At 50.5% G+C, this 18531-nt stretch overlaps 1 protein-coding gene and 1 non-coding gene across 2 annotated transcripts in view; both read right to left on the minus strand.

The window, feature by feature from the left end:
* The window catches only part of Nid1 (nidogen 1), a 71110-nt gene extending 52833 nt beyond the window's left edge, over window positions 1-18277 (minus strand). Inside the window, exons 1-3 of the mRNA XM_047520757.1 lie at window positions 17982-18277; window positions 4171-4470; window positions 1693-1919 (exon numbers count right to left, since the gene is read on the minus strand). Coding sequence (XP_047376713.1) covers window positions 1693-1919; window positions 4171-4470; window positions 17982-18206 — 752 coding nt within the window. The 5' untranslated portion in view covers window positions 18207-18277. The remainder of the gene's footprint in view (window positions 1-1692; window positions 1920-4170; window positions 4471-17981) is intronic.
* Window positions 3065-3138, minus strand: Trnat-ugu (transfer RNA threonine (anticodon UGU)). The gene has a single exon. It is a non-coding gene; the product is annotated as a tRNA-Thr (tRNA).
* Window positions 18278-18531: the final 254 nt, after the last annotated feature.

The raw sequence follows: 18531 nt of genomic DNA on the forward strand, positions 1-18531 counted from the left end.
GTTCTGTCCCAACCCTACCCTACCCCCACCCCCACCTCCAGGGTGGAGGGACCAGCTGGGATTCAGTCAATAACCAGTGGCCAGAGGCTTAACCAACAACCCCTATGTAAGGAAGCCTCCATAAACCCCACATGTCAGGGCTTGGAGAGCTGCTAGGTTGGTGAACACATGGCCATGCTGGGAGGTGGGGGGAGGGGGAGGGCATGGAGTCAGCACCCTCCCCCAGCCAGGCCCTGTGCCCTCTTCAATGGCTGTCCTGAGGGGTGTCCTTTTAACAGACTGGTAACAGTAGGTAAGGCACTTTCCTGGGTTCTGTGAACTGTCCTACTGAATAGCTGAACCTGAGGACAGAGTCGTGGAAGCCCCTGATTCCTAGCGGGGAGGTCAGAAGCGCAGGTGGAGCCGTAGGGCCTGGCGCCTGGCATCTGAAGTGGGGGCAGTGTGGTGGGGCTGGGCCCCGTGCCTGTGGGGTCTGCATGAACTGCAGGAAGTCGGTGCCAGAACTGAAATGGAAATTCAGGACACAGAGTCAGTGCCCAGAGCACTGGAGACTTGGTATGGGGGGTGTTGACACAAAAATGAAACCAAAAAACATACATTTGGTTTTAGACACCCTCCGAGTGAAAACAGTGCAGGTAGGATTTATTAAAAATCCCAGCTTCCCTGGCTGTGGGATTCTGTGCAGGTCTCAGTTTACCGTTTTGTGTTCAAAGGGTGTGGTTGAAAAGCCAAGGAGGTACAAACCCGAAGGCATTTCACCCAAAACAGTAGAACAGCCCGAAGCCCTACTTATGTGTCCGTGCTGATGTGTCTGTGATCAGAGATGTCCCCATCAGAAAATTACATAAAATGATCAGATTATACAATGGAAATCTCTGGAATCTTTAGAAATTTTCCAAGCCAGTTATTAAACACAGCCATTGCAAAAAAAAAAATTATATAAATTCACAATTAAATAAAGTACATGGTTTTAAAGGCAAGAAATGCTGAAAACTCATCACGTCCTAATTATTTCACGGTATCCGTGTTCTTGGGTTAGAGTGCATGGTATCTTTTTGGTGAGGAAGATACACAAGGTGCATCTTTTCTCAGTTCTGCACTGAGTGACATGGCACTAGTAGCTTAAACTTGACCCCAGCAGGAATATTTACACCACAGAAACGGGTAAGCGCTAAGAATCCGGGCTCCTTCTGTCCTCATAAAACCAGCTGTCAGGCACTCACCAGGACCCCGCGGAGTGAAGGAAGATTTTAACTTTTAGAAACCAAACAGGGCTTTTCCCCTTTGGTCAAAACTGCCCCAGCCAGAGAGCATCTGGGACTGAGCCCAGTCAATGCTGTGGGGGTGTCTCTTTGTCTGTGGGGAAGGGCGGGGCTCACACTTCATCACCCTCCAGTTCCTGGCAGAGGACAGATGTGAACAACCTTATTCCTGACGTCATACTTCCACAGGACATGGTGGAAACTGTTCTAAACAAGGGTGACTTCTAACAAATAGCATATCTATTTATTCTGGGTACATTTCCTTAAGCTCTTGAGAAAAATAGTATTTCATAATATGAAAAACTACCTATAAAATTTAAATCCATAGGAATATTTTTGGGGAATGATCTATAATACCCATTACATATTTTCCTGGGTAAAATAATAATATTATTAGGGAAGAATCTACTGGGACCCAAAGAAAGCATACTTGGCCAAGTTTTGGATCGACTCTCTGTCATTGGCAAACACATTGTAGGCTCCGTCGCTGGTCCACAGGAGTCCCACTAAACCTTGACTGAATGCAACCATGGCGGGCACTTGGTTCTCATCCTTCTTGGAGAATGTGGTGGAGAACTGCAGCCCATCTTCGGGATAAAGGAAAATGGCGTAGGAGCTGGAGTCAGAGGAGGCCAGGACAGCCTGGAACGTGTTTCTCTGTGGAGATGAGTTAAAGTTCAGCTACACAGCGACAGCACACTACAGATCTCCAGACGTGCGACTCCCCGGCTCTGAACAGATGCGTGTTCTCACCTTGTCTCTCAACGCGGCTCCACTGAAATATCTCTAGGGCTATGTCCCCATGACATTTCCCAATTAATTAATGAATGGATTTTGCATAAATCTGATCTTATGGTCCAAAAATTCTACAGATGGTCCCTCAGGATGGTGGCCTAAATCTTATGCAACTTAGCAAATGCTTACCCAAAGAATTTGTTTCCAGGGCCATTAAACATATCCAAACACATCTATCCATTAGTAAATGTTTAATAAGCATAGTTATCATGTGGTAGTAAAAACATGACTTTGGGGAGAACACAGTCCTGGATCCAGATCTTTGCCGTACTCCTTATTGGTCGTGTGGCCATGGCGTGATATTGAAGTTCCCTGGAGCTAAAACCAGCTGGTGTATAGAACAGTTGGGAGAGCACATATCTGGGATAGCAAATGAAGGCCAGACGTAGAAAATGTGTTCTTAGACATTAACACCTTTCCACATGCCAGACACTGCCCTGAGCTCTGTGCACATGAAGGAGACAACACGTGGCCCTGCCCTTAATGCACAGCCTAGGCAGAGAGGCTGACGTGTCAACAAAACCTTGCAAAACCTGGGGAGAGATTCCGCAGCAGTGACATGAGCGAAGCACTGTGGGAGCCAAAGGAGGGAGTGTCCAGTGCCTGGAGGGGAGGGAGTGGAGGAGGCCGCCATTGGTCATGGCCTCACAGACAGGCCTGCAGGAACAAGCAGGAGCCGTGTGCCACCTGCAGGGGTCAGGGAGAGGATGTCCCTGGTGGAAAGGACAGTACATGCAAAACACTGTAAAAAGGAGGGGCGTGATTGGGGAATTGCAAAGATCTTGGAACAGCTGTTGGAAGAGCCTGCCGGGCTCTGTGCAAAGAGGCTGGGAGTCCTCCAAGCACGGCACTCTGACAGGTAACAGTTGGTGATGCGAAGGTATCATCCAGGCCCAGAACCCATGTGACCTGCCCTATTTGGGGGTGAGGGTATAGGGGGAGATCCAGCCAAAAGGTTTGGGGAATGCTGGGTTAAACACTATTAAGCAAGTTTCTTTTTTTGGGGGTGGGGGGTGCTGGGGATCGAACCCAGGGCCTTGTGCTTACAAGGCAAGCACTCTACCGACTGAGCTACCTCCCCAGCTCCTGCAAGTTTCTTTACTGCAGGACTTTTCAGAGTGAATCACCAAGAGGGAGATATAACTGGCATTTCCCAAACGAAACTGGCCAGGGGAGGCCTTTTCCTCAAGGACTGTCTTATAGGGCTGGTGTTCCATGGCACACACTTTGGGAACCAGCAGTTTTGCAACATCTCTCATTTGGCATGATTTTGAATCTTTCAAGTTTCTCTCTACCCCATTATGCTATAAAAACTAAATAATGGTAGAGAAAATTTATTTTTCATAGGAAAAGTTGAGGTCTGACCCAAAAAGCCATGGTAGGTCATTTCTCAACCTACTCTTCCTCCTTCAAGAAATTCCAGGGTCTCCAGGACTTTTCAGACTATTTTGCCCAAGAGAGCCCACCTGGGTTTTGAAGACCCATGTTCTGAACACTCAGGGGCACAAGTGATTCCTGCCTCCCTCACTAGAGCCTGGCCCCCCAACCTTCGTGGGTACTAGGCCACCATAACCTACCATTTCACCTACATAATTCCTCTCTTTAATTAGAAAGTATCCTTCCACCATTGCCCATCTGAAGCAAGAATGGGGGGGGCTGCCATTTAGCAGCACTATTTTTGCTAAGTAGCAGTCTCCTCAGGATTTGCATTTTTTATATCCTATCGTCATTGGAACACATTATGTATTTATTTATAAATTTTAGGATATCTTGCCAGCAGAACTTTGTTTTATACTGGGGATTGAACCCAGGGCACTTTACCACGGGGCTACATCCCCAGTCCTTTTTATCTTTTGAGACAGGGTCTCTCCAAGTTGCCCAGATTGACCTCCAATTGGCAATGCCCCAGCCACCCCCAGTTGCAAGCATGCACACCACCGTGCCTGGCTTGGAACACACACTTACGTAGCCTATCAGAGAAGCCTTTGGAAGTTTCAGACCTACAGTAACCGGCCTGTTAAATCTTAATCGGGATTCCCGTCTTGATCAACAGTGCAGACGTTTCAGAGTGGCACAAAGTAGAAGACCTCACTTTACCTGCAGAAGCGCTTACCTGGCCTTCCTGGGCAGGGTTCCTGCTGGGGCCCTGGTGCGGGGCCACGGAATCCCACGTGACCACCACCACGCTGCTGGGCTGGAAGGGGATCTCCGGGAAGCCCCTCTGGACACACTCTGCCGCCAGTTGCAGGATGGAGGGCGACAGGTCTTCCCGATAGTAGACCTTTCCCTGGCCACCGGTTGTGTCCAAGTCCGCCAGGAACGGCGCGATGGCGCCGAAGGTGGGTGGGAAGAGCCCCGGGTGCGATTCTTTGGCTGGTGGTTCGCTGGTGGCGATGATGCCATTTGTGGTGACCTGTGGGAAACCAATCGTGGTTCCAGGGGATGCAGAGGCGACCGCTGCCCAGGGAGCCCTGCTCATAGAACGCTGGCTGTCCCAGGACCCGGATGCTCCACCCCAACCGCCAATCACAATCCAGCATCCCCGCTCCAGGCCCAGTACACTGGGAGGGAGCCGGCGGGGACCCCAAGGCCTGGACTGCCCACCGCCGAGCGTGGGCAAGTGCCTCAGACTTGGCGTCTCCAGTTCCCCACGCAACCTCCTGACCTCCAGTGAAACATGGAATAAAAGTGCTTTGTTTCCTGCCAAGCATGTCACTGCTCGGGCCTTAATTAATTCACTCCACAGATGGAGTGATCCTCCCTCGCCAGGACTGTGAAGGGCTGTGGGTACAGAGCAGGAAGGAGCCAAGCCTGCCTCCAAGGACCTGCAGTCCCCCGGAGAACGGGCCTCGTGCTATCCCGCTCACTGTGGCTGGTTTATGGGTTAGAGTAACAGGTAACAGGTACTGAGGCCCACCACCTTCTGGGCATCTCATTAGCATCTAATCCTCCAAAGAACCCCGAAGACCATATTTTTCTGGTGGAGAAAATTGGGTACGTTAATCACCAAGTAATAGATAGCAACGCTGGATTCTAACCCAGGAAACCAAAGTTGGCTGCCTTAATCACACAAGCACAGCCTTCTTGGAATCATTTCCACGTTGAAAGAGACATCACCACCCTCTCACTCAGCTAAACCCCACACTCCTTGGGAAAACAGGGGCCACTGAGATCCAGGGCAACCAGCCCATGGTTGTGCGGGGAGGGGGCCCAGGGCCCCTGCAAAGCCACTTGTCTTGGTGGCTGGAACCCCACTCCAGCCGTCTTTTTATTTGAGACTCTGTACCTTTTTATAATTCTCTAATCACATAGGAGAGATTTTGCAAATGGTCCCTAGTTTGCTGTTTTACAGGCTGCAGATTGGAAGCACCCAAACCTGAAAGAGCAGCGTTCGGTGGCTGGGGAGCCGGTCAGAGGCTTGAGGACGCTGTGTGTCTCCCCTCTTTCAACCACAGCAGCACTCTCTCATCACTTCGCACCTCGTAACCAGAGGAGGGGGTGGGGCAACAGCAAAGAGGACCCTGAGATCAAGCTCTTGTAACTGCCAAGAACCTGGTACAGGGTTCAAGATGCTAGAGCCAAGCTGGGGCTGGGCAGGAGAGCTCTGGAGCCAAGCGTGGGCTCGACATAACCCACTCTTCAAAAGGCCACAGCTGTCAGCTCCTTGGGTGATGTATTTTCCATCACCACTGGGCACCAGCAGGGCCTTTCTAGAATATACTGCCAGGCCACACAAGGGAGTCAGGAAAGGCACCTCTGGCCACCAGTCTCCCAGAGTCCAACAGCCCCAGCACAAACATCCCAGCTGGCTGCATCGGGGAGCGTGGGAAACAGCTCGCCTTCCCAGCCGGCCACCATGAGCTGGCAGTGACCAGCTGCTGGTGGGAAGTGACCGCATGGAGGCCACATACAGACCACTCAGTTGTCTAAAGCTGTTTTCAGTGAAATTTAAATCAACCCAACAATTTTGAAAACACTCCCAGTGTCTTTTATTATTTGGAATCTGGGTCCAGGAATGTTCCTATTTTCAAAAGGAATGTCTTAGAAATAATCAAGTTTTCATGTGAGTATCATGAAGAACTACAAATGCTTTAGAGAAAGATGGCATAATCCTCATTAGCTTTATAAATGGAGATTATCTTTCAAGCAATTTGACTTTGCATTCAACTCACTGACTTCGTTATTAATGTAACACACAGAAGAGCCAGGAATTTTTTGGATTCTCAGCCTTCAGCGTCTCCCCCACGAACTTCCTTTAGATGTACCCGTCAATGGCAACCTGGAACATCACTCCTCTACATTAGGCAGACGTGAGACCCCTGGGGGTCCATGCAGCCCTGAGGAGCTGCCCAGGACCAGGGCCCTCACCACACTCCCCCAGCTGCTGATGCCAGGAAACCTGGGCTGGGCCTCTGCCCTGCCCCCTTCCCACCTCCACTTCCTTCACTTGACTGGCACCTCCTCAGAGAGCCTCCACAGCCCGCAGGCTCCTACCACTGGGCTCTACTCCTCCCTTCCCTCACTCCCTCACCCAGAGTTCTACCTCCACCTCCCATGTGTGTCCTTCCCACCTGTTTGCAGATTCTGGCTGCTCTTGCACTGTGAGGTCAGCTCCTTGGGGTCGGAGACTGCGTCCATCTAGGTCACCACTGCAGCCCCATAGTTTACCTGCCTCCTTTCCTTCCTGACTTCCTCCAACAGTAGACGGGGAGGCTCAAGGCAGGATCGGCCCTGGGCACCAGGCTGTTTTGGAAATGAGCCTGAGAGTGAGTTGAGCAGGAAGCACCAAGGGTCTCAGGTCTCTGTTACTGTCCTGAACCTGCAGAACTTGCTGCCAAAGCAGAGCATGCCTAAATATGAAACCATAATGCAAATGTGACCAAATCCCTCAGTTTACAGGAAGAACAGGAGACCGAAGAGCATGTAAAATATTATAATAAGGGTGTGATCAGCAAAATCCAGAACTGGGATGCTGGGAAAAAACAAACACCAAGTTTCTTTAATAAATAAATTGCGAGGAAGCCAGGTGTAATGCCACATTCCTGTAATCTCAGCAATGCGGGAGGCTCAGGCAGGAGTGTTGCAAGTTCGAGGCCAGCCTCAGCAACTGAGCAAAACCCTGTCCCAAAAATAAATTAAAAGGGCTGGGGGTATATCTCAAGGGTAGAGGGCCTCTGGATTCAGTCCCCAGCTCCCCCAAAAACTGCAAGGAAAAAAAGAGGTGGGGGTGTGGGGAAATCTGTATATAGATTGCTAAAATTCTAAGAAAAGATTATACCACCACATGCAATCTGTGGGCTTCAACTGGACCCTGATTTAAACCATTCAACTGAAAAGCAAAATAAAACATTTTATGAAATCATTTGGCTATCGAATAATGTTAAGAAATTATTATTAATTCTAGGCGTGATCATGATTTTTCGGCTTGGTGTTTAAAGAGAATCTTTTCTTGGATACGCTCTGAAATATTTACAACAAAATAAAACATTTGGGATTTGCTTGAAAATAACAATTTTGGGCCAGTGAGGGAAAATTACGAACAGTTGAGGCTATAAACGAAACAAGACTTGTCACCTGTGGATCACTGTTGAAGCCGGGTAACGGGAACATAGGAGCCCATTGTGTCATTCTATTTTTGAACACATTTGGAAGTTTTCCACAGAAAAGGTCTGGTTTTTGGAAATTGATAATGAATGTCATTGTCTAAAGTTTAGCAGAGGGGTTAATGGTTTTCACGGACAAGCCAGCACTCCGGTGCTGTCGCGAGTGGGGCCTGGAGCTCATTATCTTTGATTTTGTTCTGCTTTTCCAGCTTTATTGAGGTATCTTGCTGAAAAATGGGTATATGTTTAGGGTGGAGAGCTTGATGGCTGAATATGTGTATGTGGTGGGAAGGGGTGACCACGACCAGGGTAGCAAGGTGCACAGACCCGGGGAACCAGACCACGCAGGTGGCGGGATGGGGAAGGGGCCCGTCCACACACCGTCCACTAACACGAGACGAGAGTGCCAAGAACACAGAGGGACAGGGGTCTTCAGGAAAACTGGTTATCTGTGCAAAACAATGAAATCGGAGCCTTGTTGTACAGCGCTCACAGAAACCATGAGGCTCCCAAGGAAACAAGGAACCGGCTCCTGGGCATTGGGCTTGGCAATGCTTTCTTGGGGGCATGGCACCAAAAACTCAAGCAACAAAAGCCAAAACAAGAAAGTGGGACTGTCAGGGTCTCCCATTCCTTCCCGCCCTGTCCCAGCCTTCTCGCTGCCTCCCTCCCAGCACCCCGCCGGCTCAGGAGCGTTGGTTGCTGGGCCCCTGGTTAATGAGCAGAAGTGCTGGCAACAGCAGGTCTAGTAATTAAAGTCAACCAGAGGTTACAGGGCCTTGCGGCACCCAGCAGCACCTCGGGTCCAGAAGGAGCAGTTATTCAACAAGGAGGTGCCCGGCAGTCGCAGTGCTCTGCTCGCCCTCCCCGCCACCCCGGGCTGCCCAAAACGACTGGCATTATGGGACCGGACTTCAGTTTGGCTTGAAGGTCTGAAGGTAGAAGGCTGGAGCAGAAATGTATGTGCTGGGAAGTCTTGGGGTCGCTGAGACTCTCCAGACTCACCTGCCTACTTAACAGAACATGCAGGATGGTCCCCTCCCCGGGGCAACCTTTCTCAGCTTGTCAGTCAACATCTCATTTCTCCTGGAAGGCCTTCCTGACCTCCAAGCAGGGCACACCACTCTCCAGCTCTGTGCAGAGCCTCTCAGAGCACACAACTGTAACCCCAGCAGCTCGGGAAGTGAGGCAGGAAGATCCCAGGTTCAAAGCCAGCCTCAGCAACTTGGTGAGGCCCTGAGCAACTTAGCAAACCCTATCTCAAAATAAAATATAAAAAAGGGCTGGGGATGTGGTTCAGTGGTTAAGTACACCTGGGTTCAATCCCTGGTACCAAAAAGAAAAAAGAAAAAAGGAGCCCTGACTCAATGGCACCCACATGTTTCCTGCTGGGGGGTCACACCAGGAACCCACCCTGAGTGGGCATGCTCCCGAGGAAGCCTACCTGAATTATTGAGAGAGCTAAACATGAGAGCAATTATGTTATAGTATTAAAGAAACAACCTGGGCTGGGGAGACAGCTCAGCTGGTAGAGTGCTTGCCCTGCAAGCACAAGGCCCTGAGTTCAATCCCCAGTACCGCAAAAAAAAAAAAGAAAAGAAACAACCTGTAAGTCCGGTGAGTCTTGGTGACTTACATCAAAGAGTAAAAACTATCTGTTGAAAACACCTCGGCAGGCAGGTGGACCAAAGTGAAGACTGCCCTGAAGCTTGCTTACCGGCTCGGTTCACATTGGAACCGAGCCAGGTTCCCTCAGCAACGTTCAAATGTGAGCACCACATGTCAACAGCAGGGCCAGCAACTCCTTCCTCTCCCCACGCACCCACCGCAGTGCACACAACACACAATACAATGCCTCATCTGCTGCCCTAGGGCAGAACATGTCAATCACGTCACAAATATGCCAAGGCAAAAATGTCGCCCACCTAGTGATGAACAGCTGGAAACGCTCGCCTACAGTCATTTCAACCCATCTGACAAGAAGGAGCTACTAACAGGGGAAGAGCACTCCCCGCATCAAAAGCACTTGCTGTTGTTTTCCTCTTGAAGACAGCAGGAGTCACGGGAGAAAGTCTAAGTGCAGACAATTGAAATCCGGATCAGAGTCCCATACCCAAGTGCGCGTAGGTCAGATGAAACAGGACAGCCATCTTTTTTAGTTTTAGTGAGCCAAGCAGCAGTCCCCAGGGCAGAAAGCAGCCTGGATAGAAGGAAAGGACTTCTCCAGAGGGTGTGTGGCCCAGAATACTTGAGGTAGCACAAATGAGAAACAAACAGGGTGGCTTTAGAAATGCAAATAGCTGTGCTGAGAAGACAATGAAATTTGCTGGAAAGCAAACTCCCTGGATAGGAGGCAGAAAGAACTTAAGGTAGAATTATTTAGAATAAAGAATGGAAAAGCATCGAATGTTTAGAGGGTGTGTGCTAAGTCTGTAGTCCTAGCCATGTCTGTTTGCATTTTTTGAAGCTTAGTAATTCAACACAGTCATCCCTCTGTTCCCGTGTATGAAACAGACAAGGAAATGGAGAGGCTAATTTATTCCAAGGTTCACATAGCTGCCCAGCAATAAAACCAGGATCCACATCAAGTAGGATTCATACCCAGGGTCTTTCTTGTCACTTGTGGCTGCTTTGGAGAAATGGGGGCAGAAGTCATAGATGCAGTAGGAGATAGCTTCCAGGCTAGGGTTGGGCAGCCAGAAAAATCTGGAAAACTAATGGGCCTAAGAAAAGAAAAATTTGGAAAACAATCCAGGATATAACCAAGTCTATAGCCTAGAGCCAAGACGTGGACCTGGGGCCTTGTCCATTGGGACAGGACTCTACAGTTTACAAAGCACTTTTATTCCTGTTTTCTCACTGAACTTAGTAAAGTAGCATGAACAGCTTCTTCATTCTTTGTCTAGGAAAAAACTGAGCTGCAGTGTCCATCGCTTGCCTAAGACCACACACTAAAGTGACAGAACAAAACTCCAAGTCTGGCTGTCTGCAGTGGCCACGCCGGATATCCCAGCTGCTCAGGAGGCCGAGGCAGGAGGATCCCGAGTTCCAGGCCGTCCTGGACAACTGAGTGAGACACCGTCTCAAAACAAAATTGTAGGAGGGCTGGCACAGCGCCATAGTACTGCCTGTCCCCAGAATGCATAAGTCCCCAGATTCGATCCCCAGCACCATCGAGAAGAAAAGGAAGGAAGGAAGGAAAGAAGGAAGGCAGGTAGGCAGCCAGCCCCAAGTCCAAAGGCAAATGTGTTTTCATTAACCCTAGAGAACCAGAGAAATGGCTCTGTCTTCAATTAGAAATAGAAACAAAAGGATTACTAAATAAAGATGAGGGTCAACCAAGGGTAATAGAAAGTTCAACTTAATCTAGTTAATGTCTAATGAGAGATTTGGGATGAGTTACAGATCTCGTCTGTGGGAAATGTCTACCCAGATGACATTCTCACATTTAGAAATGGTCGAGGTCTTTACATCTTAACTACCTGGTGTGTCTGTAGGAGAAGCGATCATGGTGCCCTAGAGCACTCCACATGGTGGAGTGGGTGGCAGGAAGGAAGGGGCCTTGCCCCTTGGTCTCTGGGTAGAACAGTGCTTCTCCCGAGTAACTGGGGTACAGAATCAGCACTGTGGCCATAGAGGCTCCCGATACACTAATTCCTTCGTGTGAACGTCAGAGACTGTAGGAGAGAGCTAAGGAACCAGGTGCTCTGATTCTGCCTTTCCAGAAGGAGACCTACTGTAGTACCACCCAAATCACAGAGAGCAAGGAAAAGCCTGTCAAGGAACATGCCCGATAACAATGCTGAAAGAACAATGGAAACTAGCAAATGACAAAAGATAAATAAAACACCACTTTGCAACCCTTAACTTAACAATCGACTCAGGGATTCAGGCGAGATCAGCCATGGACACTGAGGCCACCTGATGAAAGGCAGGGGCAGGGACTGGTTGGGGGACAAACATGCCACCCGCAGCTCTGCTCACGAGCTTGAGAACATAGCTGACAGACACTCTGGCTGTCATCTCCTTGGTGCCTGTTATCAATCTTAACATGGCTCACAGAGCCACAACCAGACATCAGCAGCCTCTGATGTCACACCGTGTGACATACACAGCTTCAGTTATGAAGTACTTTAGTTTAAAAAAAAAAAAAAAAACAACTTATTAATCAATAAAAATACAATTAAAATTAAATTAAAAATTTAAACATCCAATTAAAAAGGATTTGAATAGCCATTTCTCCCAAGATGATGTACTAGTGGCCCTAAGCACAGGAAGAGATGCCCAACATTTGGAACCACTGGGAAATGCAAGTCAGCATCACAAGACACCATTCACACTCACTAGGATGGTTACGAATCAGAAAGAGAACTAACAAGTGTTGGTGAGGATTGGAGAAACTGGAACCCGCACACTCTGCTCGGACCGTGGGATGCTGCGGTCACTGTGGAAAGCTCCAACAGCTCTTCAGAACGCTAAGCAGAGTTGGAAATGACCCGGCAAGTCCGCTCCTGGGTATGTGCTCAAGATCCGAAGGCAGGGATCCACACCAAAACCTGTGCGAGATTTTCATAGCAGCATACCCCAAAGGGCCAAGCAGAGGAGACACACTGGATGTCCATTAACTAGGATTGGACAAACAAAACGTGGGTTAAGCCAAACAAGGGACTGTTATCCGGCCATGAAGGAGTCCTGAGAGTGCCACTCAAGGACATCACCACACCTCGAGGAGGTCACGCCAAGTGAAAGAAGCCAGTCCTGAAAGAAAGATCACACTCTCCACTTACACAAAACATCCACAACAGGCAAATCCAGGGACAGAAGCAGACTAGTGGTTGCCAGGAGCTGGGGGAGGGAGAAATGGGAAGTGACCACTGGATACCGGATTTGCTTTGGGGCTAATAAAAATATCTCAGAACTAGATAGTGGTGATCATTGTACAGCTCTCTAAAAATACTCAAAGTCCCTGAAAACCATACTTAAAATGTGAATTCTATTGTATGTGACTTATATCTCAATAAAGTTGCTATTTAAAAATCAATGTGTGAGGTGAGTGTATAAAATGAGAAGAGAGATATATACATCTGAGAATCTCTCTGCAAGATTTTTAAAACATGAACGGTGATTGTCTCTAAGGAGGAAATGACGGGGCCGGAGGCAGGGTGGGAAGGAAACCTCGTTTTCCACTGTTTTTATTAGATTGTTTTTTTGAAATCTTAGATGCATCACTATTCTCAAAATTAACTTTAAAATGAAATTATACATGTTCTCCAAAGGAAAAAGTTTAACTGAATATTTTCAAGATCTGATTCACTTACAGGAAATGCAGAAATGAAGTAACACACTAAACAACGGGACAAGGAAAGGCAGGAGGGTGAGAGGCAGTGATCGTCAAATGAATCCACTAATCCAAGGGGAAAGAGCCAGGCCACCGTAAGGCTCCGTCCTTGTTTGAATCCCTGACTGTATAAGGCAGCCACGCTCCTGCCCCTCCCACAGAGCTAAGCTGTCCCCTTCTGTCCCCCCATGTTGGGGAGGGTCTCAGGCCTCTTCCCAGGTTTCACACAGTACATCCACACCCTGAGTCTCTCCCTCAGAAAGTCCGTCATGGGCAGTGACGAAGGTCACCACTGGCTTAATGTCCACCCTCCTCATGGTACTGTTCACCCTGGGAGGAGAGAAACACACGGCCTGCTTCCACTTTCTGTCCAAATCCCGGCACTGTGCCTGGCACACTAGCGAACAAATTAAGTATTCATGAACTGAGTCAATGGTAGATCTTAACACTGGACCACAAAATCATCATGATAGCCAGCACCCTGAAAAACGTCACACTGCTTACTCGGCAGGGGGTCACCAGTCAAACCTATTAAGATCCAAGATGAAATGAGCCTTAGGGGACAATCTTGTTGAACCTCTTCATTTTATACATAAAAACGCCAGATGGACAAGAGGCTGAGAAAGGAAATGATCTGATTCCAATTATAAGTGGGTCGGGGAGAGGTCTGGGGCACCAGGCATCTCAGCACCCCACAGCTGTGCTCCCCGCTGTATCTGTCACCCACCAAAGCCTCGCCGTTAATCAATTACACGTTAGCCCCCAGTGGAGATGAGAACGCTGCCATTCAACCACAGTCACTGAGCAACTCTGGGCAGCCCAGAAGCAGGGGCCCCTTCTTTCAAGTGGCACTCGTCCCAGGCGGAGGCTCAGGGTTCGGTGGACAGCGTGGGAGCTGGATTTTGGTCCTCCTGTGTCCTGGGCCAGAACCCTTCTGTGCAGGGTCTGCACAACCCTAGGTGGTGGCCCTGTGCTTGTCCAGTCAACCCATAAACTCCCTTGACTGCCAGGAAATGCGGCCACACTATACCTGAAACACCAGAAGGGAGTGTGTGTGTGTGTGTGTGTGTGTGTGTGAGAGAGAAAGAGAGAGAGAGAGAGAGAGAGAGAGAGAGAGAAGGAAACCAAAAGCTCAGAGAGGAGTCAGGATAGAGGCACACAAGCCAAGGAGAGCCTTGAGTATTTTTCCATGGCATGAAGAGTTTTATCCATTAAAAACAAAACAAAACAAACAAACAAAAACTGGGCAGGCATTGTGGTGCACACCACACTGTAATTCCAGCAGCTCCAGAGGCTGAGGCAGGAGGATCCCGAGTTCAAAGCCAGCCTCAGCAAAAACTGAGGTGCTAAAAACAACTCAGTGAAACCCTGTCTCTAAATAAAATACAAAAAATGGGGCTGGGGATGTGGCTCAGTGGTTGAGTTCAATCCCTAGTACCCCCACCCAAAAAAAAAAAGAATGCATTAAATAATAACAATTAATTCATTTCTCCATTTCTATGAATCAAAGACAAATAACTTAATATGCAATAAAGTCATATTCCAGAAATTCTTCTATTGATCTACACCCCCAGTGAAAGTCTCCAATCAGCAGGAGATGCTCAGCCTAAGTAAACTGAGATGGTACAATTCCAGTCAAAGGAAGAACATGTTTTCATTGCTCTGCTCAACCTTGTTACGATTTTGAAAAACTCTCACCCGGGGAGTTCAAGGTTCATTGGCAGAGGCAGCAGAGCTCAAGTGAATCGTCCAATGGCTCAGTGAGCTGGCTGGTCAGACCCAAGAGGAAGTCTGAAGAATGGCTGGTTTTATTGGTGGGACTGTGCTGATTTACCATCCAAAGCTCAGAGGTCATCCAACGGGGAGAATGGGGCCTCATCAGAGGGAGCCTGCAGGGTCCACAGGGGGAGATCTGTAACCAAGACGGCCCCTGCCCTCCCATGGGGCTGCCAGCCACGCCCTCCTGCTGCCTTTGAGCTCATGTCACATTAAGGCTCAAATGATGTTCCGATCCCACCAGACCAGCAGCACTACAGCAGGCATTGGGTCTCAGGACCCTTTACACTCCCAACAAAGTTTGAAGATTCCCAAAGACTTGATTTATGTAAGTTATTGCAATCCATATTTATCCTATGAGAAATTAAAGCTGAGAAATATTTAAGTGTTGGTAATATTTAAATAATGAACTCATTACATGTTAAAGGACATTTTTAATGAAAATAATTACATTTTCCAGGTCAAAAATACCTAGGAAGAGAAGTGTTATGTCTGGTTGATTGGAAAGCAGCTGGATTCTCAATCTGCTTCCTCGTCTGATCCACAGTGATGGTGTGTGTGTATCATGTAGCCTCTGGTGAGCTCCGCCATGTTATGTGTAAGACCATCAGAGTACGAAAAGCAAACATCACCTTGGTACTATTAGGAAAAGAGTTTCAAACTTATAAATTCCTTGGGAAAGCCTCAGGGCACCCAGGGATCCCCAGACCACACACTGAGAACTGCTGCCTTACCACATCACTAGTGGGGATCATTTTCCAGGGCTCCAGATCCAATCTTTCTTACTATCCTATTTCCCTTTGCAAATCAGTGTCTCCAGGTTTCCACTTTCCTCCCTAGTCTGACTTCTTGCTTGAGGGTCTGCTAGCTACAGGGCATCTCCAAGTTCTGGTCCCCTCTCTGGTCTCCAAAGCCACAGTCAAACTTGGGCTAAGGACTTTTCACTTGAGTCGGCCCTCCCCATCACCCCATCACTTCTTCCTGTCCCTTACGTGACCTGAGAGATCACCTCTCAGATCCACCCTCTTCTCCCCTTTTCCCCCTTCTGTAGGCTTCATCCTCACATGCCTGGATAAACCAGCAGTTTTCGGCACTGGTTTCTGCTTCCAAACTCTCCCTTACCTGCTTGTCCAGGCCATCTTGCAAGGCTCCGTCAGGCAGGCATGCAAAACAGACCAGCTATGCATTACCCAAGCTTCCAACCACAGCCAGCATCTTCCATGACGCTCCACCCAGCACGTTGTATCATTTGGCCTCAGTTCTTCCCCCTCCCTGCACCCCCGCCAGTTACCACCATGGATAGGGTAACTGGACTCCTGATTAACCCTGAGTACAGTCATATGAGTTGATGAGGTCCCTGAGATGCCAGCAGGCGTGGCCCAAGCAGAGATTTGAGAAGGCACTCAGGTCTTTCCACTTACCCTCCAGTGCCACAGACATCCCTATGAGAGAAGGATGAGTCTAAGCTGGCCCCAGGAGGCAGCAGTGTCCAGCAGAGCTCTTAGCAATACTAGAAATGTTCTAGAGCAACGGTGTACAACATAGATGCCATTTGCCATTGGGAGAGCTGGCCACTTGAGATGTGGCTAGTATGGACCAAAAGGCTGACAAGTACTTTCATATTATTTTATGGCCATTCATTTAGAGAGGTGTGTATGGCTAGTGGTTACTGTGTTAGAAAGACAGCTGTGGAGATGAAAGAAGGGTGAAGCAGAGGAAATCAGCCCAAACCCCCACCAACGCCACCCGGCATCAGTCCAAGGTCAGTTGATTCCGGTAGGTCTGCTTACTTACATGAGAAATTTTCATGTTTATTTTCAGTAGCTGCTAACTGATACATAGTATTTCCTTCTACATGAATGTAGGCAACTAAACACAACAGGAGTAGCACTTAGTGTCTTTGACCCTAATAAAATTCACATCACATTATAGTTGCTGCAGGTATCTCTGAATATTTGCAGTCCTCATGATCTTCACAGTTCAACAGTTGTCGGACTCAACCTTGAATCCACTGTCCCACCTTGTTATTTAATGTGGTTAAAAGTAAGAACTACACTACTCCATACATTTTAAAAATATATTTTGATCTGTATTTCAACATGTGCGATCTCTGGTAAGCTCAAGGATTTTACTGTATGCATTTAAAAGCATTATACTGAGAAGGGGTCTACAGACCGGGCCAGACTGCCCAACGGGGCAGGGAGGTCATCCGGCAAGGCTGAGCGCTCTTGGTGGGTCGGGGACTAAGGACTCAATCGCTTCGGGCAACACCCACGACCTCCACGAGGGTGTCGTCCAAGGCGCTCCCTGTCCAGGCGGGACGCGAGCACGGCCATTTCCCCAGCAGGACCGGCTCGGGCGCTGTTCGCGCAGGCCCCCCACTGCTGGAATGCACGCAGCTTTTATGAAATCCACATGGTGCGCGTCTGCGGAAGGCAGCGGCACCAAAGGGCTGGACGGAGTTGACAACGCCCCCAGGCCCGGCCAGGCTGGAAAGGATGTAGAGAGCTAAAGGTCGTCTGGCCTCGCTCCTCATTTGGGCCCCCCGGGGTGACAATGCTCGGCCACAGGAAATTGGATCACCCAGGCGCCCTGCGTTCCCAGCCCTGAACTCTGGACTCTGAACGGCGCCCAAGTCGAGAGCAGAGTCACTGCCAAGACAGCGCCGCAGTCCCCACACACCGATGCAGGCGGCTGTCGGGCGGGGAGCCGGTTGTCTCTTTTCCCGCCCGGCACCCTCAGCAGTCCCTGGGTCCACGCGCGGGCTCGGTCCTGCCCTGGTCACTCTCCTGCCGAGGCTCCGAGTCCGCACCTGGCCCCACCCGGCCGGGTCCTGCCACGCAAGGCACGGGACAAAGGCGGGACGCCGACGACCGCCGGCGGCTGCAGCCCACCGCCGCGGGGAGGAAGTTCCGCCCTGTCTCCCCGGGTCGCCGAGTCCCCGCGTCCCGGCAGGGCGCGCGCGGAGCCCGACAGACCCGGCGAACCGGTGCCCCCCGGAGGCGAGTGTCCCTCGGGAGGCAGCGCCCGGCGCGGGGAGAGGCCGGAGACCCCTCGGCGCGCAGACCCCGCGCCGCGCCCCGGCGGCCCAAGGCTGGGTCCCGCCCGCGACGCCCACGTCCGCCCGGCTCGGCAGGCGCCCCCGGCGCGCCGGGCCTTCCTGCCGACCCCCGCTCAGCCCGCGCCCTCCCGCCCGGCTCGACTCACGTAGACCGAGGTGATGCCCGACTTGTCGTAGAAGCGGAGCGCCCCGCTCAGCTCCAGCGCCGGGGAGACGAGGTCGTCGCCGTCCTCCAGCTCCAGGTCCCCGTGTTCGGGACCGAATGGGAAGAGCTCCTGGCGGCTCAGGCAGCCCCCGGGCCCCGCCAGCAGCAGCTGCAGCAGCAGCGCCCGCGTCCACGCAGCCCCGCGCCCGCTGCTCGCCGCCAACATGTTCCCGACTGCTGTCCCGCAAAGCCAGCGAGCGGCTCGGCGGCCCGCGGCTGGGAAGGCGGAGACGTAACCGGACGCCCCTCGGCAGCCCCTCCTCGCCTCCGCCTCCCAGCCTTCCCACCCCGGGAGACGGGGAGGGGAGCCGCGGGAGATGCGGAGGGCCCCGCCCCGTCCACCCCGCGCGGCCGACACGGCCCGGTGGCCAGTGGCGGCTACGGGGAGCGCGGGGCGACACCGGGTCCCCCACGTTCTGGTGCAGTAGGCCTTGATGCCCGCGGTTCCGAAACCAACCAACTGTGGGCTCCCGCCGAACGGGTCTAGCTGG

The sequence above is a fragment of the Sciurus carolinensis genome, chromosome 12 (assembly GCF_902686445.1).
Source record: "Sciurus carolinensis chromosome 12, mSciCar1.2, whole genome shotgun sequence".
Taxonomy (NCBI): domain Eukaryota; kingdom Metazoa; phylum Chordata; class Mammalia; order Rodentia; family Sciuridae; genus Sciurus; species Sciurus carolinensis.